Source organism: Pogona vitticeps, chromosome 1 (assembly GCF_051106095.1).
Source record: "Pogona vitticeps strain Pit_001003342236 chromosome 1, PviZW2.1, whole genome shotgun sequence".
In the NCBI taxonomy this organism is placed as follows: Eukaryota; Metazoa; Chordata; class Lepidosauria; order Squamata; family Agamidae; genus Pogona; species Pogona vitticeps.
Genome location: NC_135783.1, coordinates 183,481,462 through 183,505,396, shown reverse-complemented (window position 1 = coordinate 183,505,396; position 23,935 = coordinate 183,481,462). Strand labels below are relative to the sequence as shown.

Genomic DNA, 23,935 nt, shown 5'->3' with positions numbered 1-23,935 from the left:
AAGACAGGTTTTGTCATGAGGCAAATTTAGAAGCTGGACTCAAGCCACACACACTTGAGCCCATGGTAACTTCTAATATTTGTTGGCCTTCTGAATAGCTGGATACATCAATCATGGGGACAGAAATATGGCAGGGCAGTTGCATTGCTGGAAAATGCATAGAGACATGCCACACTTGACGTGCAGAACTACAGACACACAAAAGTTAAAATGATTGACCAGTCATTGCCATGCACCCCAATGTACTGAGCAAAACCCATTCAGAATCCGTTGCATGACTGAAGCAATAAAGCTGAACAGAGGCAAAGAGCACCAACGTATGTAATCCTTAATTACTTTTCAGGAGCCTTGATCCATTTGACTGTCCCAGAAGCATAGGCTTCTGACCCCATTTATTTGTTAGATGCCACAATGTTCAAACAAAATTAGATACTGTATACAGTATTTATCCCAAAATAACTCAAGACCCGGACATACATGGATACTTTTCCTGCCTGTTTACTTCAAGAGGCCAGAGACATGGTCACACACAATGATGTACCATCATCACTTGACTACAGATTCCACTGATGTCACCCAGAAAAGAGAAAGAGGCAATTCTTTCCCTAGTGCTGTCGGTGATGAGTGACTTGAACCGGCTAATCAGTGAGTTGACCAAGCAAGTCTTCTCAGACAAGGGGGAAGGGAAGAAACATCATCCAAGGCTGCTCTGTGCCTCCTGCATGTAAGCAGAAGTACTGTACCTCTTGCGCCAGTGGGGGAACCCCAGTTCTGCAGGAAAACAAGTGTTGCACATCCTTCCTTCAAACTGGATTTGTTTTGTTTGGGTTTTTTTTAAAAAAATACATTATTTATTTAAAATATTTCTATCCTGCCTTTCTCCACAAAAGGATCCAAGGTACCTTACATCATTAAAACAGTATCTGAAAGCTAAAAACAGTAAGTATACGAATATTTAAAAAGAATTAAACAAGCGTGTTTGAGTGTGCTTGCGTATGTACACATACACACACACAAAGGTAACTAAAATCAATATTAAAGCGCCTGTTTTGCCTAGGTTTTCTGTGGTCTTCTTTTCCCCCTTAATTGATGAAACTTCTCCTTCCAGGGGGCAGGAAAAAAGGAGAAGGGCGAGCATCCCGCGATGCAAGTGTTCAGGTGAGACCCCCCAAGAACGGAGGGAAACGGGGCAAATCGGGGGTAGAAGCGGCGTTAAGAGCACCCGCGGGGGATGCGGGGCAACAGGTGAGGCTTGCCATCCGAGACAGCCTTTTCAGGGAAGGAGCCCCATTGGTTGCCTGGCCCTTACTCGTGAGGAGAGCATGCACAAGCCTCGGGGTCGGAGGAAGAGAGGACCGGACAGGCAGCCAAGGACCCGAAAGGGGGCAAAGGAGAAGAAAGCGGGGGGGGGGGGAGATGCGCCAAGCAGCAGAAGGCGAGGAGCAGCTGCCGCACACGGTGTCTCCCGCCACTCGCTCGCTCCTTACCGGCGCCGCGGTCAGGCTCTTGGGCACGCCGGGCACGTCCCAGCCGGTCCCCCTCTGGTCTCAAGGCCCGGGCCGCTCGCTGCAACAGCCGCCTTCCTCCCGCTCCCTCTTTTCGTAGCACCGGGCAGGGGGGGGGTGAAGGGGAGGCGGAGACGACCGGGTAGCGAGGTCACAAGATGGCGGCCCAGGCGAGCCGGAGAGCGGAGCGCTCTCTCTAGCTCCCTCGGGTTTTGTTTGTTATTTTGGAAACTACCATTCCCATGATGCCACGGGGAAAGGGCGAGTTTTTCCCCCTCCTCACTCCTACTTCCCCCTTCCAAATTAAAAAAAAAATCTCAGCAGAGCCAAGCGCGGCCGCGTGGCATCATGGGGCTCGTAGTCCTTCCGCGGGCAGTCCTCTTCTCCCCCCCCTCTCCAGGGGGGGGCCTGGACTCCTCCCTCACTTGCTGTATCGGGGGCGGTGCTTGAAGTTTAGAGGCGCTTGAAGGTGGTTGAGCCAAGCGGGGCGCCGGCGGGCGGCCGTGGGGGAAAGACGCGACGACGACTACAACCTCCCCCCCCCGCCGCCCCGTTTTCCATTTTTCTCCCGACGCGCCTTCCTCTTGTGGGCTCCGCGGCGGCCTGAGGGGCGTCGTCCCCCCCACCACTCTCGGCCGCCCCCCTCCCCTGGCAGCCCACCCAGCTGGGGTTGAGAGGCGGGTGCGAGAAAAGGGCAGGGGCGCCAGGACGGTTGCTGGGCTGGCTCACTCACCCACCCTCGTCAGGCCAGGCGGGTCTACTCAGAAGTAAGCCCCACTGAGTTCATTGGGACTTACTTCCAAGGTACGTATGGGGAGGTTTGGGGGAAAAGGAGGAAGAATTGGCGCTCTGTGTGGAAACCAGGGCGGGCATGCATGTATGTAGACGCGTGCAAGACGGGTGCAAAACTTGGGGAGTTTGGAAGCAGTCCTGCTAACAAGGTCCTTCCTTGTCCACTGTTGACAGGAGAGCTCCAGAGAGCCACCTTCCTGGTGGAGGGAAGGGAAAGAGAAACTTCTTCACCTGACGTAGACTCAAAGGGCTGCTGTATCCATAGTTTTCGAGGAGCACTTTGTTCCATTCTCATTTAACACGAACTTTCCTGATTTGCACGTACTGAAGCAAAAAAAAGAAGAAGCAATTATTCTGTAATATTTCTCCGCATTTTGCAATGCAGTTCTTGAAAGCACAATCCCTGAAAATATAAAGGATATCAGTGTATGAAGACACATTGCTTTTAGGGAAAGTGATTTGCAAAAATGTATCAAAAGTGTCTGAATGTTCACACCAACTTTTTAAAAAATATTTCCTAGACTGAGGCAAAAACAGGGCAAAATGGACCTAATGATAAATACATGCCATCAAGTGGATTCTGACTTATGGCGATGCTTTCCAGGATTTTCTAGGTATAGAGTATACAGAAGGGTTTTACGATTCCCTTCTTCTGGGGCTGCTCTGGAACCATGTAGCTTGCCTGAGGCTTTACAGGCTAGCTCTGCTACTAGGCACAATAAGGAAATCCCATCCCCAACTCCTGGTGCTCACTGAGCTGTCCAGCCAGCTGAGAATGAATTTAAGACTGGAAAAATGAGGAACAGAGAACTCTAACATGCTATATGCATTCATTCCTCTTCTGGAGTGGTTACTTTTAAAAATTAAGACCACATAGAGTATGTAATGTTTCTTTATCCAGTGTACAGGAAGATCTTCTGTAAATGGGGAAACAACAGCTATCCGGGACTTGATCCTGCACGAGCATGCTGATCTGGCTTGCGTTACAGAGACTTGGTTGGATAAGGCTGGGGGTGCTAATCTCGTTGACCAGGGTTTTTTTGTGTAGCAGCAGACAAGACTTTGGTGGTGAGAAAGTGGAGTTGCCGTGGTCTGTCATGATTCCATCCCCCTCACCAGGTGTCACATCCCTCAGTTTTCCAGGTTTGAATATGTGTGTATGAAAGTGGGAGCTCGGGACAGAACTAGGGATTCTGTTTGTGTGCCACCCACCCCACTGCTCAATCATCTTCCTTCCTAGGCTAGCTGAGATGGTCTCGAGGGTGATGTTGGACTCCCTGCAGCTTGTTGTGTTGGGAGACTTCAACATCCATGCTGAGGCAGCTTTGTCAGGATTTTATGTCCTCCATGATAACCATGGTTCTGTCCATGATGCTGCAGTAAACATTTTAGTCCTAGTTTTCTGTACTGGAGTAGATGTTGGTGATCTGGGTGTGGAAGAATGCTCTGTAGTTCCGTTGCCATGGACAGACCATTATTTGCGGTGGAGTTTAGACTCACCATTATTTGGTGGGGTTTAGATTCACTGAAACTCAGAGGGTCTGCAGGGCGGGAGACCAATTAATGGTCCATCACAGGAGGCCGATGGATCCCAGTTGTTTCTTGATGCCTCTTGGGGATTTTCCTGTTGCTTCAGCCGGTGATTTTGTTGAAGCCTCAGTTGATATCTGGAATGAAGAAATGGCCAGGGCTGTTGACACAATCACTCCTAAGCCAAACTGGCTCCCTGGTTTACTGGGGAGCTGGTGGCGATGAAATGAGTGGAATGAAGATTAGAGCAGCAGAGGCAGAAAACTCAGAGTGAATCCAAACAAACATGGGCTAGAGCCCATTGGAAGGCCTGCTCTGTGGCAGTGGGGGCGGCAAAGTCATTCTTCTGTGCCATCTATGCCATTTCCAGGCACAGAGTCCGGTAGAGCTCTTTCGAGTGGTCAAGCACCTATTACATACTGGTCCTCAGAAGCAGAATGCAGACCACATTGTAGCTGACAGTGAGGAATTTGCCTGGCATTTTATTGGCCAAATTGCCCAGATGCACTCTGACTTGGATGCTGTAATTGATACACATCCTATGTGGCTACTTGTCCTATGTTAATGGATAAGTTTCAGTAGCCTGCATAATTAACTTGTAAACCGCCCAGAGAGTGCTTGAAGCACTATGGGGTGGTATATAAGCAGCATGCTTTCCTTTTTTCTCCCTGCAGCCTGATGATGTAGAAAGGACATTCAGAAAGGTGATGGGTACCACATGTCTGTTGGACTCTTGCCTTTCCTGGATTATAAAAGCTGCCAGAGGGGAAATGGCTGAGTAGGTGGGAGCAGTGGTGAATGCCTCCTTGCAGCAGGGTAAGATCCCAGTATATTTCAAGGAGGCCATAATAAGACCATTGTTGAAAAAGCCCCCGTTCGATCCCATGGTATCGGATAATCACCAGCCAGTCTTTAATGTGCTGTTTTTGGGCAAGATGCTGGAGTGGGTCTTGGCTTCTCAGTTCCAAGTGTACATGAATGAAACAGATTATCTAGGTTTTTTCCAAACACCGAACTCAACCATCTGAATTGGGCTCTACAGGGAAATGGCTTTTCCAAGAATGAAACCACAAGAGCCATCAAACCGGGAAAACAACACCAAACTGAAGAAGAAAAACAGCCACCCACAAATAAAGTATTTCTGCCATACATCAAAGGGGTCATGGACCACATGGGGAAACTTTTTTCAAACACGACCTACAAACAGTATTCAGGCCCACCACAAAAATACAACAGTTGTTACGGTCAGTAAAGGACAAAAAGGACTCTCTCACCAATACAGGAGTATAGTGGATACCTTGCAGTTGTGGCCACAAAACACAACATCCACACCAGAATCAAAGAACATGAGAGACACTGCAGACTAAAACAAATGGAAAAATTGGCAGTAGCTGAACATGCCCTGAAGCAAGCTGGACATGAAATTCTATTTCAAAATACTGAAGTACTGGACAACATCAGCAATCATTATGTTAGACTACACAGGGAAGCCATTGACATCCACAAACACCAGCAAAGCATCAACAAAAAAGAAGAAAGTGTAAAACTCCACAAAGCCTGGCTCCCAGCACTGAAAAATACAGCCTGCAAAAGGTCAACAAACTCTACCAAGCCACAAGGACTGGTGATCGTGGCACACAAAAGACTAGCTAATGACACCCATCAAGAACAGTGACAGATCATCTCACCCCCCTTATCACAACAATGTACCCATAACAAAAACACCCTGATCACCATAATCGCCCAATCTCCTGAAAAGGACAAAAAAATGATCCCACAGCTACAAATACTCAACTATCTCACACACTACACCAGAACACAGACACAGTTCTAACACCTCTGAAGATGCAAAACATTTGGAAGAAAAACCTCCAGAACATGGCCAAACAGCCAAAAAAAACCTACAACCACCATCAGATACCGGCCGTGAAAGCCTTCAAGAATACATAAATGACACTGTTATTCTAAGTGCTAATTCTTTGTAGTCTTTAAGTGTCTTATCACTTTCTTATTATTTAAAGAAGACTGTTATTTAAGATAACAGTTATTTAAGATCCCCTTCATGGATTGCTGCCTTGTCGTGGCGAAGGGGCTTGAGTACATTCAATATGTCAGCAAGTTTGGAAAACTCAACAGTGGTCAGAGGACTGGAAAAGATCAGTCTACATCCCAATCCTAAAGAAGGGCAGTGCCAAAGAATGCTCCAACTACCGTACCATTGCACTCATATCACACGCTAGCAAGGTTATGCTCAAAATCCTACAAGGTAGGCTTCAGCAGTATGTGGATCGAGAACTCCCAGAGGTACAAGCTGGATTCCGAAGGGCAGAGGAACTAGAGACCAAATTGCTAACATGCACTGGATTATACAGAAAGCCAGAGAGTTCCAGAAAAACATCTACTTCTGCTTCATTGACTATGCAAAAGCCTTTGACTGTGTGGACCACAGCAAACTATGGCAAGTCCTTAAAGAAATAGGACTGCCTGACCACCTTATCTATCTACTGAGAAATATATATGTGGGACAGGAAGCCACAGTTAGAACTGGATATGGAACAACTGATTGGTTCAAAATTGGGAAAGGAGTACAACAAGGCTGTATATTGTCCCCCTGCTTATTCAACTTCTATGCAGAATACATCATGCGAAAGGCTGGACTGGAGGAATCCCAAGCCGGAATTAAGATTGCCGGAAGAAATATCAACAACCTCCAATATGCAGATGATACCACCCTGATGGCAGAAAGTGAGGCGGAATTAAAAAACCTTGTAATGAGGGTGAAAGAGGAGAGTGCAAAAAATGGCCTGAAACTCAACATCAAAAAAACTAAGATCATGGCCATTGGTCCCATCACCTCCTGTGAAATAGAAGGGGAAGATATGGAGGCAGTGACAGATTTTATTTTCTTGGCCTCCATGATCACTGCAGATGGAGACAGCAGCCACGAAATTAGAATACACCTGCTTCTTGGGAGGAAAGCAATGACAAACCTTGACAGCATCTTAAAAAGCAGAGACATCACCTTGCCAACAAAAGTCCAAATAGTCAAACCAACGGTTTTTCCTGTCGTGATGTATGGAAGTGAGAGCTGGACCATAAAGAAAGCAGACCGCTGAAGAATTGATGCCTTTGAATTGTGGTGCTGGAGGAGGCTCTTGAGAGTCCCTTGGACTGCAAGGAGTACAAACCTATCTATTCTAAAGGAAATCAACCCTGAGTGCTCACTGGAAGGACAGATCCTGAAGCTGAGGCTCCAGTACTTTGGCCATCTCATGAGAAGAGAAGACTCCTTGGAAAAGACCTTGATGTTAGGAAAGTGTGACAGCAAGAGGAGAAGGGGACGACAGTGTCTGCTAAGCAACCAACATGAATTTGTCACAACTACAGGAGGCAGTGGAAGATAGGAGGGCCTGGCATGCTCTGGTCAATGGGGTCACGAAGAGTCGGACATGACTAAACGACTAGACAACAATGTTATTTAAGATCAGCTTCAACACTTTTCTGAGAAAAGACACAAGTGTGTGTGTGTCAGGGAGTTGTGTGCTTCTGTTGAGTGTGACTGGTGCATTTTTATAAAAGTTTTAGTGTTCATCATCCGATGCGCAAAATCATAATGGGGAGCAAGGTCCAATTGACAGAACAGGTTTGCTTCTGATTTAGCTTTTGTAGGATCAGGTTATTCTTCTCACAGTAGTTCCAGGAAGTTGGCTGGTATTTCAGGTAAAATATTAATTCTTGGCTTTGATCTGAAATACTTCTAGCATAGTAGGAAAAAAATAATTAAAAAACAGTCATATGTAAAGTTAATTGTGGGGGAACTTTTCTGAAAGATTAAGGAACGGGTTGCATTTTAATAATTGATGTTTGTGATTTGGAGTTGAATGTAATCTTAATTCTAATATTCTGTTTCAGGGTAGATGGGTTTGCATGACACTTTCCGTGCACTAAGGCAGTTCCATGTCTTGTTTGGTAAGCATCTTTTATTTTTAACTTCAGTATTCAATCACATACAAGGATAAGTTTTTGGGTGGTTGCTTCGTTTGCCTGTTTAAGAGAGAACCCTCCAAAATATTTTTGATTCACTTCTTTTATTTCCTTTATACAGTGGTGCCTCGCATAACGAGCGCCCCATTTAATGACGAATCCGCATAGCGATGCAGATTTTGCGATCGCAAAAGTGATCGCATCGTGATATTCAAATAGGCAAAATATTGCATTGCGATGATCGGTAAGCGTTTCGCTTACCAATCTTCGCATTGCGATGTTTTAAAACAGCTGATGGGCGGTTCCAAAACGGCCGCCGGGTCAACAAAATGGCCGCCTGCAACGTTTTCGCGCCGATTCCTCGCTTACCGAGGCAGCAAAAATGGCGGCCAGATGGAGGATTTCCGCTTAGCGGTGAGTTTATCCCCCATAGGAGCGCATTGAAGGGGTTTCAATGCGTTCCTATGGGTTTTTTGCCCCGTATAGCGACGTTTCTGGATAGTGACGATTTATCCGGAACGGATTAACGTCGCTATGCGGGGCACCACTGTAGTTGACTAAAACCGCTAGGGTCTGAAGCCGAGGTTCCCCACTTGAGTCCCCATCTGCTGTTCTACTACAGCTTTTAGGATCTCTGATCATCGGCTATGCTGGCTGGATTTTCTGAGAGCTGAAGACTAAAAACCTTTGGGGACCCACTTCTGAGAATTACTGTAATGGGCTTAGTTGCAGGGTAGCCTTCCACCTTGAAAGCCTCTACAGATCCCATTGTATGTAGCCTTGAGAACAAATGATTTGCTCATTATTTTTCAATATGGCCAGAGACTCCAGACTGATAATTGAGTCTTTAGAAGCACATGTCATCTCTCCTCAGAACTAGTAGGCATGCCTACAGTATCTTTTTGGGGTGTTCATTCTTTGTCGCTTGATGTTGAGATTCTAGCTCCTCTTCATTACAGATGGTGTTATATTTTGTTAGGACTGTTCCTGTATTCTGCGGACACAAGTTGAATCTTTTGGAGTAGAAAAGGACACTGACAGCAGCAGCAGTGGAGACCTGGTGAGTGGAAATGTGCACTAACTTAGTTTGTAGTCCTGTCACAATTGTGTGTGCATTAATTTCTGCTAAATTGAGATGGGTTATGTCCAAACTGAAATATATACTACTTTCCTTCTTGCCAAGAGGATTAAACATAAATGAAATAGTGCCTTGCCTAGGCTGATAAAGAGTTCTTGTGGCTTCAAAAACAACATCCCTGTGGAGGAAAACTATAAAACGTTCCTAAAGAGATGGTTAGGCAGAAAGTATAAGTGCTAAAATAGTGGAGAGAAATCTGCTGCCTCTCCAGCTTGCTGGGAGCCACTGAAGAATAGTGACAGTTAACCTCTGGAATCAGTAGCATATATCAGTTATGTATATAAATGATAACCTAGCAAGAGATGGACCAGTTAATTAAACATATCTAGATCCTGCCAGATGTCTTGATGTTTTCATTTCACCTGTTGGAAAAATGATAACATAACATCTCACTAATGGACAAAGTCATCAAAGCACAAGTACCTGCTACAACTGTGTACTTCATATCGAATGTCTTACCCCAGAGCATCAGGGGTAAACATACTTTCTCAAGTGACCTCCAGTCACACAGTCAGAGGATACTGGTTTCTACCAGTTTCCAGAAGTTGGCTCTTTCCTCAGGTAACTTCTAATAACTGTTGGTGTCTATCAGTTTTTAGCAGTAGCCTAACTACTGGACATAGAGGAAATGTTGATGCATACCACTTTAAAGTTCCTCACCATGACAAAGATCTTCCATATGGACTCATCAAAGGACATGATAAAACTTTACCCCATTTCACTGACCCCCCCCCCCCTGTCACCAAGAACAGAAACATAATAAAAAGACCTTGAGTGGGCTAGAGTGTTGGCAGAGTGACAGCATCTGTATAAATATATACTACTCTCGGCAATGTATATACATTACATTTTTAAAATGTTAATCTTTTTGATATTTAGACAGATGAGCCAGCCATATGTTGGAGCCAGCCAACTCAAATAGGAGATGAACAAATATTGTGGTCCTCTGATGTGTCCCACTATGATCTCCAGATGGAAATAGGTGACTGCTTGTGATCTGAAAAATTGTACTTCCTACCTACTTTGCTTAAGAGATTTTTGTCAAATGGAATGGGGGGAATCTAGAATTCCACACATCACTAATTCCATCCAAAAAAATCTGTAATGTAGTCCCGGATCCTGTTTGCTCTGAACATTGCCTGGAATAGTTTGTTTCACACGTGATTCCTCTTTTCCCACTGCTTGCAGAAGCATAGGTGGGTGGAAGGGTTCACTCACTCCCCTGGAGAAGTGGAAAACCCTATTTTCAGAGCAATCTCTGACTTGTCCATCTGCCAGATCAAGTGGAGGACACTGAGCGATTTTGCTCTGCATTTGGCAACAGAATACAGCAGTGCAGTTTTATTTTTGACCTTTCTTAAATCCTTGCTACAGTGGTGCCCCGCTTGACGATTACCTTGTTAAATGAGGAAATTGCTTAACGATGAGTATTTTGCAATCGCTATAGCGATCGCAAAATGATGTTTGTATAGGTTTTTTCATTTAATGATGATCGGTTCCCTGCTTCAGGAACTGATTTTTCGCTTAACGACGATCAAAACAGCTGATCATCGGGGTTTCAAAATGGCCGCCCACTGTGTTTTAGGACAGATTCCTCGCTATACAGGCACTGGAAAATAGCCACCCTATGGAGGATCTTCACTGGACGTTGAGGTATTTCGCCCGTTGGAATGCATTGAACCGGTTTTCAATGCATTTCAATGGGTTTTTTACTTTCGCTTGAAGACGATTTCGCTCTACAGCGATTTTGCTGGAACGGATTATCCTCGTCAAGCGAGGCACCACTGTATTTGTTACCGTTTGGTCTGGTGGCAAGCAACACGCACCCCACTGCAGTTCATGGCATGGCAACCAATCCTTAATCCTGAAATTTTGTCAAAACAATTTGAAACCCATGCTTGCAAGCTGAGTTCCCTCTTTGATTGTATGTTTTTCATAGTTTTGGTTTTAACTGGCATGTAAATGACTGTTTAAATGTTAACTTCTGAAGCAGTAGGTAAGAAGGATAATGGAAGATTTTTCTTTTACTCTCATTTGCTAATAGGAAAGGGAAGCAACGACTTAACTTCAATCTACCTCGCACGTCATATCCCTACAGGAACATTAGTGGCTGTAAAGATTACCGATCTGGAAAAATGTTCTGAAGAGCACTTGAACGCTTTACAAGTAAAACAGATTTAAATATTTATATATTTATAAAGTTAACTTGTATGGAGTGGGTTTTGCAATCTTAAAAGGAAAGGTCATAAATCTGCACTCCAGATAGACTTCCAGTTTCTTAACTAATTCTGGGCATGCTAAGATATTCATAAACTTGTGGTCAGATGAAATTATTGTTTTTTCAAGTTGCTGAAGCTTGCACATCTGATACTGCAGTCATCTGCAAATCTTCTATTTCTGATTCAGAGTCTGTTTTGAGATGATTAGTGTGTATAAATAAGAGTATGTGGAGCAAACTGCCCTCTAGATTGTTAAAACACTTAACTCATTTCTTTAGAATGAGGTGATATTATCCCACTCCTTCCGACATCCCAATATCTTGACTCTTTGCGCAGTATTCACATCTGGAAGCTGGCTTTGGATTATTTCACCTTTCATGGCCTATGGTAAGTATTCTGTTTTGGAAAAATGTTTATTGGCTAAATTAGCTCTTTGTAGACCGATTGAGCTCTTAGCCTATAGCAGTCCTATGGTTTGAACTATCCCATTCTGTGAATAGGCTGATTATTTCTCCCATATTAACTGGCTGCTTTGTCCCCCACCCCCTAAACTGTCTCTAGTAGCCAAGGACGGAGTGGATTACAATGGCCTCCTCTTTTAGTCTCTACCTATTTTAATCAATGAGACCACCTAAACAAAGGGGAAAAATTGGTAGGAATAAACTACTGTTCAGTAAAAAGTTGTTTTCATACATGCGTGCCTTGAATCCATGGGCAATTATTAACGGTAGCAAAGGTCACCAGTAAAACAGTGTAAGGTAAGAAGTGTACATCTTGTAATGTGCTGAGTAATCCATTGATCATGCATAGCTCTTGATCATAAATGCTCCACAGATTCTTCCTGAGCTTCCTCTGAATTGTAACAAGCTATCAGATTATGGAGTCACAATTCTAATTATGGGAAGATGATACCTTGATTTTGATTTTGTTATGATATAAGGGTCTTATTTTTGTTCACTGGCAAATATCCTGCACCTTTTCTAGGCTCAGCGAGTCATCTCCTGAGAACGTACTTCCCTGAAGGTATGAGTGAAGCTTTGATTGGAAATATCCTGTTTGGAGCAATTAGTGGCTTAAGCTACATGCATCAGCATGGCTACATTCACAGGTACCATATCAGAACTTTACAGGAAAGTGGCAGAATGCAGCAGGAGAGGGCTTCAATTAGGGTTTTCAAATCTATTTTGAAAGCCAGAAATGTAGACCCTGTGACCTAATTTGTCCTCAAAAGCTAAATCAAAACATGGCCCCATTTTCCCCCTTCTGTGGCAAGATGGCAAGTTTTTTTCATCAGTCTCAAGGGAAATATATGTCTTTGAGGCTGATTTTCGTGCATTTAACCCAAAACTTAAAACTACAACACCTGCCTTATTTCACTGATTTTTTAAATGTCAGCACATTTGATGAAGTGTTTGCATCTTTATGAGCAATTAGTCCCATGGTATGTGTCTTTATCTGTGTGCTTTAACTTCAGAAGGGGAAAAGACGCAAATCAGAGCCAGAAAGTGTTTGATGTTTTGTCCTTCTGTTGGAAGCAACCCCCTCTGAGGCTTGTGAGCATCTCTAGGCTTTTTGATTATACTTTAAATGAGACATCAGGAACCTTTCTTTACATTCCTGTTCAAAGCATAGAGAAATAAGCTGTGTGTTGTAAACGTGAAAGTTACTGCTAAAATGTACCTGTGTTACATACTGCAGATATGACATCAGAGTCTTAAGTTTAATATCTCTGAATCATTCTCCTAAGCGCAACATCACTGTTTGTGTTTCAGAAGTATTAAAGCTAGCCACATATTGATTTCAGGGGATGGCCTAGTTTATCTCTCCGGCTTCAACCACCTTTGCAGTCTAGTCAGCTGTGGCCAACGGTTAAAAGCTGTGTATGATTTCCCACAGTTCAGTACCTCGATGCTTCCTTGGTTGAGTCCTGAGCTACTGAGGCAGGTCAGTGTGTACTGCATTTTAACTGTGGCTGTCCTGTCTTTCTGTGTATACCTGTTAGTGCAAACTGTGCTTCAGAAAGTGCCATTGAAAGTTAAAGCACTCTAGGACATTATCGTGATAGCATAATAACTTTGGTCTATTTTTAATTGTTTTATTAAGACCTGACACACATACACACACCTACCTGCCTGCCTGCCTGCCTGCCTGCCTGCCTGCCTGCCTGCCTGCCTGCCTGCCTGCCTGCCTGCCTGCCTGCCTGCCTGCCTGCCTGCCTGCCTACCTACACACCTACCTACACACCTACCTACACACCTACCTACCTACAAACCATGACCTGCTCACATAATGCAAAATGCTTGCTCTAAATCAGCATGGGCCATAATTTCTGTTCTAATAGGCGACTGCTCTTCTCCAGTTATTGTGGAAAATCAGCAAGTCTCTGTGCATACATGATTGAATAGTCATTGTTAACATTTCCATGTCTTCTGATTATATATTAACCAACTGTTATTTTCTTGTGGAACTTGCATTTAATTTCCAGCGCTTGCTTTTGTTACTGTCAGCAAGTTGCTAATTTAAAGCAATAACTTAACTTTTAAAACAAAAACAACAAAAGAACAACAGCCCATAACATAGTACAAAATCAAAATATAGCTGAATCTTGAAGCTGCAAAGAGTCATCCATAGGTTTGCACTTGGGTGCCAGCAGTAAGTGGATGGCACTCTGCCCTGTTCAGGTATGGTATCCAGAAGTGGTTGTTGGCTTTCTGAGCCAGAGTTTGGAGGCTGGCAAGTTGAAGAGGAAAAATGGCTTAAAATAGAAAATAGGTGATGCTGGTAAAGGATGTCTAATGTCAGAGTGGTGAATGGTCATGAGTCCCTCCTTAGAGCTTTGCCTAATATGAAGACAATTCCTTGAGACTAGCCAGACATTTGTGCATGTTTGTATAATTTCCACACCTAACAACTGCAGTGCACCCTATTGGCAGCAGTGCTTGAAGATGGTTTGGAGGCCTACATTGCTGCAGGACTCTGTTGCATGCCTTCTGATTGGTGCTATGAGACAAACATGTTTTCTGTGTCAGTTATATTAGTTGCCATTCCAACGTTTGTCTTCAGTAGCTAAAACCTTCCAAGACCTGAAACAGTTATCCATTAGCACTATCCTTCCTCATCTGAGCCCACTTGTCACTTGAGATCTGATCAGATCTAGTCATTTTCATGAGCACTGTGACAAGTTGGAATAGCAGTAACTTGGAAGAGTGGCAGTAATAGATTACACGGTTACTTGTCCAGAAACATGGAACTACTGCTACGTAGACGTGAGGGGAAACTGCCTCTTTTTCTTTCTAAAATATTTGCAAGGTCTACACTTTTCTTGACGCTGTTGATTTCAAATCCTATTATCTGTGGCTGCTCAGATTTGTATTGTTTGATACTGTTATTGTTTGTTCTCTCTTGAATAGATGGTATTCAGTTAGTTCTTCCTAGAACCACAGAAAGTCAGTAGAATGTCTAGAGGAGGACATTCTTTTTCATTCCTCCACATCCTCAAAATCTACTCTGGAAGGTTGGGGGATCCTTTAGAGCAGAGGTCCCCAACCCCCGGTCCATGGCCTGGTGCTGGTTCGTGGCTTGAGCTGGACTGGGCCACGGAGACAGATCCTCCCCTGCACCCCCCCGCACAGTGCCTTTGCACCTGGGTGAGCGCTCCCCCATCCCTTAGCGCATGCGCATGAGTGCCCCCAAATGCCCTTTGCGCATGCACACAAGCCCGCACGAGCACCCTCCCACTCCTTCGCACATGTGCACAAACGTGGGGGTGCCTGCCTTCCCCAACTGATCCACGGGGTTAAAAAGATTGGGGGCCGCTGCTTTAAAGCAGGCTTTATTTATTTATTTGGCTTTTATACCACCCGTCTAGATAAATCTACTCTGAGCGGTTTGGAAGGCTTGGAAGGACAAGAGCAGGGAAAAGTCTCACTGTATAAGCTGGTCTACTTGGTGATGTTGAATTTCACCAACAGTGCTAACTATTTCTTTATAAACTGCTTTAAATATAATAAATAGGATCTGACTTATTTAGATATTCTCAGTGTGGCATAGTGGATAGAATCTATCTTTCTTTCGTCATATCAGAATATTAAATGCCCATACATATATATAAAATGCTTTGATATGACAAAAATAGATTGAAATATAGGTAAAATTAAAAAATAAAAATGTCAAGATAATTAAACTGTTAAACTATTTTTGAATAGAAGCGGGCTACTTCAATAGCATTATCTAGGCCATTTTCTTTTGTACACGTGATGCAGTATAAATAGCATGTACATAAGTACTGCATTGATTCAGTTTCTCCCCAGTCACAAAATTTGTCCTGTATCCTAGTAGTCTCATTTTCCTTGATCTTCCTAGATAGAATGGCAGGCTAGGACTCAGGAGACCTGGATTTGAATCCCCATTCAGCCATGGAAACTCACATGAGGTGGGGAGTGGTTGGAACTCAATAAAACCACCCCTTAAATATCTCACTTACCTTAAGAACCCAGTTAGGGTTGCTATAAGTCAGTTCTGACTTGAGAGCACACAACAACAGTGACAATTTATTTGGACCTATGTTCTGAATCAATAAACCATTCCCTAAAATGTGTAAGTTTTTCCCCCATTTCTCTCCTCTAATTATACATAGCAAGGATTAAAATAAAATATGAATAATGGTGCAGGTTTCAGAAAAAATGACATGGACCATACTGGGTGCTGCTTTTTCTTTAATGCATGATGGAAGGAAACAAAATCTTTTATCAGGAGCTTGTAGGTTTAGCTCCACATCTGACCCCTGTGATTCATGTGATGCACTGGGAAAATCCATTGTGAAGCTTCTTTTGCATTGGCTTTTCCATGGGTAAACAGTAGGTCAGCTCTCTCTTGCTCTGTGTGTGTGTGTGTGTGCGTGCGTGCGTGCATTCCTACACCTCACACTGGGACCACACTGTGAGTGGTGTGCACCAGCAACGCATGCCAATTTTGTGATGAGTGGAGTTCCCATTTTTCCTCCTTTTCTGCCCTGGATGGTTCATGTGTTTGGAATTGTTGCACCCCCTTGCCAGCATCCCCTTCCTGATCCTGTTCCCTTCCTGTTCTGCTTTATTGCATGCTCGTTTTATTCCCCATCTCTTGCTCCCTGGTTGTGCAACTGTATTTGTTCTTCTTAAGTGGACATGCATCTGCACAGCCCCTCAGAAAACAGCAGTAGGTAGTAGTAGTATTAGTAGAAACCTCAGTTGGAATCAGGCACAGGTTTTGCTTGTGCCAAAAGCGGAGAGTTCCTGGTGACATTCCCTGTGACATTGCTAGATGCCACTTTCTCATTGACACGTAGGATGCGTTGATGAAAACCTGTTTCAGGTGTTTCCATGGTCTTGTGTGTTTTGAAACCCTGTAATGATGGGAATATAAATTGCATTGTAATGTTTGGCTGCACCTATAGGTGTTGATACAAAACAGGAAAGACAGTATTCTGAACAGAATTTGAGGACATGTAGATTTGTCTCTGGTAAAACAGTAGAACAGCAAATTGTTCAGTGCGATTCCCTTGTATTTGTATAAACCTCTTACAGTTTGAATTCATCAATGCACTGTTTTCTTTCATAGGATCTGTATGGATATAATGTGAAGTCTGATATCTATAGTGTGGGCATTACCGCCTGTGAACTAGCTAATGGACACGTACCTTTTCAGGATATGCCTCGGACACAGGTAAGGCATGCATCAATTGTACATGCTTAAGTAAATCTTGTTTGAGGAACTAAGAGTCTGTACTGTGACTGACACCCTGTTGCTTAGCATAGTAAGTTGCTAGAGTAGGCCTATTAAGTGAGGATTGGGCGAGTCAGCTCCTCTGCAACTTCTGTTGATTCAAATGGGCTTACTCTGTGGTTTACTTTAGTAAGCTGCAGTTAGAGTGGGCTCAGTTGAATCAATCCCCACTGATTCAGTGGGTCTACTCTAGTGCAACTTACTATGCCAAGCAATAGGATTTTGGTTATCATTTTTGATTATCATCATCTATATGACCAGTCAGGAAATGCTTCCTTCATGCTCTCTTGGTTTCATTTGCCTCAGCTGGCAGTATACCTTGTTGGCATCATGGTATGATTCCAGTTTAAAAACTGAAGCTACAGGAGCTCAGGGAATAGTGGTGACGAGCAACTGTGAAGAAAAGCATTTGCTCATGTCATTGAGTTTCCCCCTAAAGGAATATTTCTGCCCAGAGTACTCCTACATGCAGGTGAACACTTGTACAGCCTTAACCTATTGCTTGTCTTGCGTAGGTATTCATTGGACATTTTGCATTGCCCTAACCTTTTTACCAGATGCTGTTGCAGAAGCTTAAAGGTCCATCTTATTGTCCTTGGGCAACAAATACTTTCCCACGTGGCGAATCCAGAATAAAAAATTCCCGTTCAGGGATTGACTCTGGAATTGGTGAAAGTATGACACGTACAATGACAAGTGAGAGACTGCAGACACCACCAAAAACCTTCTCCCCTGCTTTCCACAACTTGATAGAACTTTGTTTGCATCAGGACCCAGAAAAAAGGTAATGCTTTACAAGGAAGAACGGTTAGAATGTTGTGGTTCATAAGATAACATTACACTTGTATGAGGTTGTATGAAATATTTACACCAAAGCAATATACTTGGTTTTTCATCTTTCAGAATTGCTTTGGGCAGAGTTTTAGCACTTTCCTAGGTGTGCTCATTTTTGGTTTTCTAAAGTCAAACCCAAATTCCCAGGAAGCTGGATTGCACGCCAGTTCCACATTTTACAGAGGTGCAATGTTGTACATGAGGAACATCAGTGGTGTCAGCCATCAGAGCAGTCCTAAGCGATTTGCTGAGATGGACAACTAGATGTCCGTGAGATTTATATCAAATGGTCTATTTATGGTGGCTATACTTAAACAATTCTAATAGAGCTTAATAGAATCCTGTTGTCTCCTGACCATTTCTAAATCCCCACGAATAGTAATAAATGCAATGCAGTGAGAAGTTAGGAAAGAACAGGCATCTGGACAGTCTTTTCATATTTCTTAAAGCTATGCTTGTCTGCCTGACACACATAATATATGTTGAAGTCATGGAAGGTACAGAGAGGGAGAACTGAATGAAGACAGGAGAGTCATTCACAGGCCTCTCATTCCCTCTAACTTCCCATTTTGCCGCCTGCATGTATTATTTCTGCAGGGCATGTAAGGGCACAGTGCAGGGTGCGGGGGACAGTTCCATCAGCTCTTCATCTATGGACCCTGCATCAGCAAGGTGCATAACCAAATTTAGGTACAGTTGCAACTGGAGCTTTAGTTGATTGATGGGAGATAAGGTCACACTTGGTTTTATTTGAAAGTTGTTTTAGTGACCTAGCTATGTGTGGTAGATTAGAATGGAATAAAGTTGCCATTCAAAAGCGCACATGCTGAGGCTTTTTTCCATATACAGATGTATTTTACTTAATCACATCAGTCAATTAAACAGCAGGAATTACTGCATTCTATAGTTGGCTGACAATTCTAATTCCGAAGCTACTCGCATGACATGAGAATGAAAAATACATGTTCTGCGAAATTAATAGGATTTTGAAAATATTAAGCTCCTCAGTCAAGGGTATGATTAAATTGAAAATCTTTTACTTGATTTTCCCAACCCTATTAACCTTAGTAATGCACTGCACAAAAAGGGGAAATAATGGCCAGCTAATTTATTTGCAAAGGTTAAACCCTAAGTTTTGTGTTTTCTTCCTGGGATCTAGGCCATCAGCAAGAGGTCTGCTATCACATGCTTTTTTTAAGCAGGTGAGTGTGTTATAAATGTCATTCGATTTGCTAACTACAGCTAAAGATAATGACTAAGGCTTTAATCTAGAAAATACATTAAAATTTGGAGAACAAGATATTCATACCTGATATTCCTATAAAACCCAAATAGTTGGGATGGGGATAACTTTAATGGCTAGACTACTATGAGCTACGTTGTACAATGAAGGAGGAAGATACTTGCAGACGTGGTACAGAAAGTCACCTTCCAAGAAAATAAAATATTCTGAAGACTATACAATATGGCCTACCTGTGAGTCTTCACCTACTTTTTCTTGCAGCACCACTGATCGATTGTTAGCTGTCTGGTAGGGCAAAGGCAGCTATTTAGTCCTCAGTGTTAGCTGCAGGGAAACAGTGGTGTTTGGGGTCGCTGCTTGGAGGAGGAGGCTTTAACTTTGCCCCTTTCCCAGTGATCTCAGTGTAGAAATCAGTTTACCCACAGCTAAGAGCTGCAGAGAAACTGCAGTCTTGATTGGGGCTCCTGGTGGGAGGTGGGGCAGGCCTGAGCAATGCCATGCAGAAGGCAGGAAGGGGAGATGTCTGAAGGTTCTACGGTATCACTAATTCCATGAATTTAGTTAGAAGTAGAGGCAATGAACCATTAAGCATGCCTTTTTTTCATTTTTTTGAAGAAACCAGAGTGCAGGTGCATCTTTTCTGGAAGAAACCAGAATTTCAAAATCTGCCCAGTTCACCTGCTGTAGGATGAGTGCATCTGAACATTTCCCCAGTTGTTTCTGGCTGTTTGTGAGACTAAATTCAACATGGCAGTTACTGGATTTTCTCTTTGCAGGTAAAAGAACAAACAAAGGCTTCCTTCCTTTCCCTTTTGCCTCCTCCCATCCAGTACACTCCATCACAAACAGCAGCTGTGCCTTCAGCAGCCCTCTGGACCCAGCCTGGAGGGTCTTGGCCAAGTGGAAGAGAGATGCATTGGGAATCCTAAAGATGTGAAATCATACCTCTGACATCTCTCTGTGTGAAAAAAAAGTTGTGATTTCTTTGCTGCTTTTGTTTTTATAATTTTAACATTCAAATAATCATGATATACTTGAAAATTTTAATTCTCTGTACAGATGATGCTTTTATGGGGAGGAAATGCCTCCCAAAGTGATACTAGGTGAATAACCTTTACTTCTTTAATAGCCAGAAATGTCAATATACAGTTCTCTTAAGCATTTCCCCCTTATTCTTGTAACTATTTGTAACAGTGCCTATTTTGTAATAAAATTCTTGCTTGGTATGGCACACCTGTACTATTACCACATTTGAAATATTTAATCTGAAAAACTGTCTCTGTGCTCAGTGTTTTGCTCTGCTATTCATTTCTATATCACCAAGTTTATAAAAATGTTTTCTTATAAAAACAAGTGCCTTTTCTTACTTCAAAAAGAGACAGTGTGGAAACCTGGGGGAAACCTTGTGCCTCTTCCTACAGAAACCTCTTCCTACAGTTGGAGTAGCCACCACTGTAGCCTGGAATAGCTGTGATTTTCTAATGCAAAGTAATTCTTTGTAAAAACTGACTGAGGAAGGATAATTTGCCCAATAACAATAAAAACAGGTGCCTGAAATTACTTGATTATGTTCTCTGTAAAGATACTGCTAACTAGCTTGTCGCTGTGGTAGTCACTGAGAAGCATCGCTTGTCAGAGCTTACACTGAACTCACTTTTAAAAGGCAAGATTTCAAGTTACAGTTTGTATGACTAATGTGGAAAGAAGGAATCTATACAGTGCAGACAAGTAAATTAGGAAAATTTGCTGAATCTCAGAGATGGAAAGAGGAATGAAGGGACTTCAGCAACACACAGATATCAGAAGTATATTGCTGCAGGCATTATTCTAAGAATAGAGCAATGATTCTAAACTATCTTAACTGTAGCCTTTGCATTTTGACCTTTCTGATGTGCCTTTTATTAAGAATGGACACACTGGTCCAAATGGCAGATATGAAGCAAGAGGGAGAATAAAAAGGGCAGACTGGCAAGAACCAGGCTTTCTGTTCTTATTACTCTAGTACTGTGAATGATGGAATGATGATGAAATTAACCAAAATTCTTGTTCTCTGTACAAAACTATTTTTGGGGAGTGGGGGAGGTTAGTATTGAGACATTTAGCATTATATTTTATTAATGTACATTGTATTTGATCATGTACAATACATATTACTTTTATGTCTTAAATATGTAACCTCACAAATTTATATCAGATGTGATCTTGTTAGCATCACAAAGGTTCTTCTGAATAGAAACTACTGAAGTAAAATTATATAATAACTGTCTTTGCTGTTCTAAATCTTGATAAGTATAACTGGAATAAAATATACTTATTTAATTGAAGCTTTTCATTTTGTCATCTTTTGAGGGTATTTATTTCATCTCAGTAAGTACAGAAAAACTGCAGTCTGTTTACTTAGAAATAAGCCACAGTGTTAAATTGATATAACAATGAATAAGTGTGCATATTGCTCTGTGCTTTCTAGCTCCTTCCAACTTATGTTGACCCTACAGGTATGTGAGTTTTGAAGGATGTGAGATGTTTGTTATGGCCACCCCGACTGACTTTCTATGGCCGATGAGGGATTTGAAAACAGGTCTCTTGAGCCCTGGTCAAGACTGGTGCTTCAAACCAATCTACTGTGGTGCCTCGCATAGCGATGTTAATCGGTGCAGCAAAAATCACTGCAAAGCGATTTTGTTGCTATATGATTTTAAAAAGCCCATAGGAATGCATTGAAACCCCTACAATGCGTTCCTATGGGCTTAAAACTCATCTTAAAGTGGAAATCCTCCATACGGTGGCCATTTTCGCTGCCCGGTAAGCGAGGAATCCACGCGAAAACACAGCGGCCGGCCATTTTTTTTACCCGCCAGCCATTCTGGAACCGCCAATCAGCTGTTAGAAAATCATCGCTTTGCGATAATCGGTAAGCGAAACAGTAATTTTTCCCCATTTAAAACATCGCAACGTGATCGCAAAAAGTTAGTTGGTATGCGATTTTGTCGTTAAATGGGGCACCCGTTAAGCGAGGCACCACTGTACAAACATTATTGCAATTCTTTGTGTGCTGGAAGGTGGCCATCATCACGGCTATATAGCTTTTTAGTGCATCAACTTTATATTGCATTGCACCCAAATCACTTGAAGGTTCTTCAGCTAAAAAGTTTCCTGCACTACTTTCCTTGTTTATTTTTACCTTGAATGATCAGCTGGAACAACCTTTTCTGATTTTCATGTGAAGGGAGTATTCTAGCTATTTGGATCTTGTAGGCCATATCCTGTTGTGTTGTGACCACAGAATTTCTGTGTTACATGCCAGTCTCACCCTAGTCACAAGATCAGTTATGCAACTGGCTGTGTGATTGGCCACAAGACAGGAGATGTGCTGGAGCAGGAGGAAGCTTGCAATTTCTCTTGCACTTTGAACAGGAGGGCAGCCAATATATTTTATTACTGTTTTTGTTCTCCGTCATCCAACTTAAGACTGTTAGTCACTCTCTCAGTTCAAGAGATTTCTAGCATCTTGACATAACTCTATATTTCATGTAATTCTTGAAATCAGAGTTATGGCAGGATGCTAGGAATCTTTTGGACTAAGAGGGTGACTAATAAAAGTTTTCAGTTGGACCGCAGAGAACAAAAAAATAATAAAAAACAGAGATATCTTGTTTAGAGTGCTCTGAACAGAATACTCTGGTTTCGCTTCAGATTGTATTTCTCTCTAGTAGCCTGTGTAAAAACCTATGGGTACAAATCATTCAGTAGAACTAACAATAAACAACACTGTAAATGCATGTTCTGAAAGCCAATTTCAAATTGTTGCTCCATGTTGTCATTTTCTTAAGGAAGCTGCTCTTGGTCCTCACTGTTTGATTTCTATGCCATTGTTATGTTACCCCTGTTCATTCAACCAAATGTTAAGGTACTTAATATTGTTAGTACACTACACATGTTTGTTTTGGACCTTTAAATGCATTTCTTGAGCTCCTTGTTTTTTACTGGTTACTAATGAACTCTGTTTCCCTAACAGCGATGTAATGTCCAAACCATGGGTGAGGGGAGGTCAAAGAGGTTGTCATCCTTCCACAGGAGAGTGGTTTATGCTGCAACCCAGTAACAATTTGTTGAGGGACTATTTACAACTGGGCTAACCACCCTGATGCTAGTCTCTAGGTAGGTTGCCCCACTTGCAACAGTTCAGGCTTTAACCCCTGCTTCTCTCCGGTTCAGATGGCCTTCACCCAAGAGTGCTTAAGACCCAGTGACCCTTTTCTCAAGTCCTGCTTGGTGCCCCAGCCTCTGGTGCCAGCACATTAACCCTTCTGTGCCTGCAGGTCCTTTTCTAGTTACTCTCATTTTGGGGGGAAGAAGATTTAAGATGGGAATGAAAATGAATTTAAAATGGAAATAAGGTATGTTAGCTTCTTATTGATTTGATTAGAGAGAGAAAGGAATCGCTTGTTTGCTGCTCTTTTTCACAATGGACAAACTAGAACCAGAGGAAAACCATTGAAACAACATTTGGACCATGTCCGAGAGCAGGGGAGGTAAAGACTCTCTCAGTAGGGTTAATGGCCCTGGAATGTTCTGGTGTTTGAACCACACAAACCAGTGTGTGTATCACAGAAGACTACGAAGACGAAGACTACGATGGGCACATAAGAGAGCGTCGCAGTGTACAGTACATAATAGGGAGTTAATGTATAATTATGTATAATTTTTAAAAAACTAGCTTTTAAGTCTCTTCTAACAATTACCCACACATCTTTAATCAGCAACTCCTTTTCTAAAAAAAGAAACACTCTTGTTGACTGTTAATAAATGAAGTAACTTTTAAAACATCCCTGAACCTTTTGTTTTTTTAAGGAGTATGTACAAAGAGGGCTTTATTTTGTATCACAGCTGGGACAAAATGGTGACACAAAAGGACAGACACAACCAG

The 23,935-nt window shown here is 42.6% G+C and overlaps 2 protein-coding genes and 1 long non-coding RNA gene across 11 annotated transcripts in view; 1 reads left to right on the top strand and 2 right to left on the bottom strand.

The window, feature by feature from the left end:
• TRAK2 (trafficking kinesin protein 2) overlaps positions 1–1,621 on the bottom strand; it is a 43,991-nt gene extending 42,370 nt beyond the window's left edge. For all 3 annotated transcript variants that reach the window (XM_020811772.3, XM_020811773.3, XM_020811774.3), the window contains exon 1: positions 1,488–1,621. The gene's annotated coding sequence lies outside the window, so the exon portion shown is untranslated. The remainder of the gene's footprint in view (positions 1–1,487) is intronic.
• STRADB (STE20 related adaptor beta) lies at positions 564–21,332 on the top strand. Of its 7 annotated transcripts, none has more exons than XM_072978832.2 (13): positions 648–939; positions 1,109–1,158; positions 7,740–7,796; positions 8,791–8,871; positions 9,829–9,931; positions 10,994–11,115; positions 11,447–11,555; positions 12,153–12,276; positions 12,941–13,112; positions 16,767–16,871; positions 17,489–17,715; positions 18,925–18,967; positions 19,785–21,332. In XM_072978832.2, exons 3-13 carry the CDS (start codon positions 7,785–7,787, stop codon positions 19,935–19,937), a joined length of 1,251 nt encoding a protein of 416 aa, XP_072834933.1. In that variant the 5' UTR covers positions 648–939; positions 1,109–1,158; positions 7,740–7,784; the 3' UTR covers positions 19,938–21,332. The 7 variants fall into 7 exon arrangements, with proteins under 7 accessions (XP_072834955.1, XP_078235977.1, XP_072834933.1 ...); XM_078379849.1 differs by having other exon boundaries at positions 667–939; positions 1,109–1,245; XM_072978854.2 differs by lacking the exon at positions 1,109–1,158 and having other exon boundaries at positions 564–939.
• On the bottom strand, positions 10,966–13,993 carry LOC144584225 (uncharacterized). Its single transcript, XR_013538346.1, has 2 exons — positions 13,423–13,993; positions 10,966–13,292 (listed from the first exon to the last, which is right to left on the bottom strand). It is a non-coding gene; the product is annotated as an uncharacterized LOC144584225 (long non-coding RNA).
• Positions 21,333–23,935: the final 2,603 nt, after the last annotated feature.

Bases quoted from the DNA above. Each gene is read 5' to 3' on its own strand.
- STRADB (XM_072978854.2), top strand. The intron at 9,932-10,993 runs GTGACTGCTTGT...ATTTGCTAATAG, and splicing joins TGATCTCCAGATGGAAATAG to GAAAGGGAAGCAACGACTTA. The intron at 11,556-12,152 runs GTAAGTATTCTG...CACCTTTTCTAG, and splicing joins TTCACCTTTCATGGCCTATG to GCTCAGCGAGTCATCTCCTG.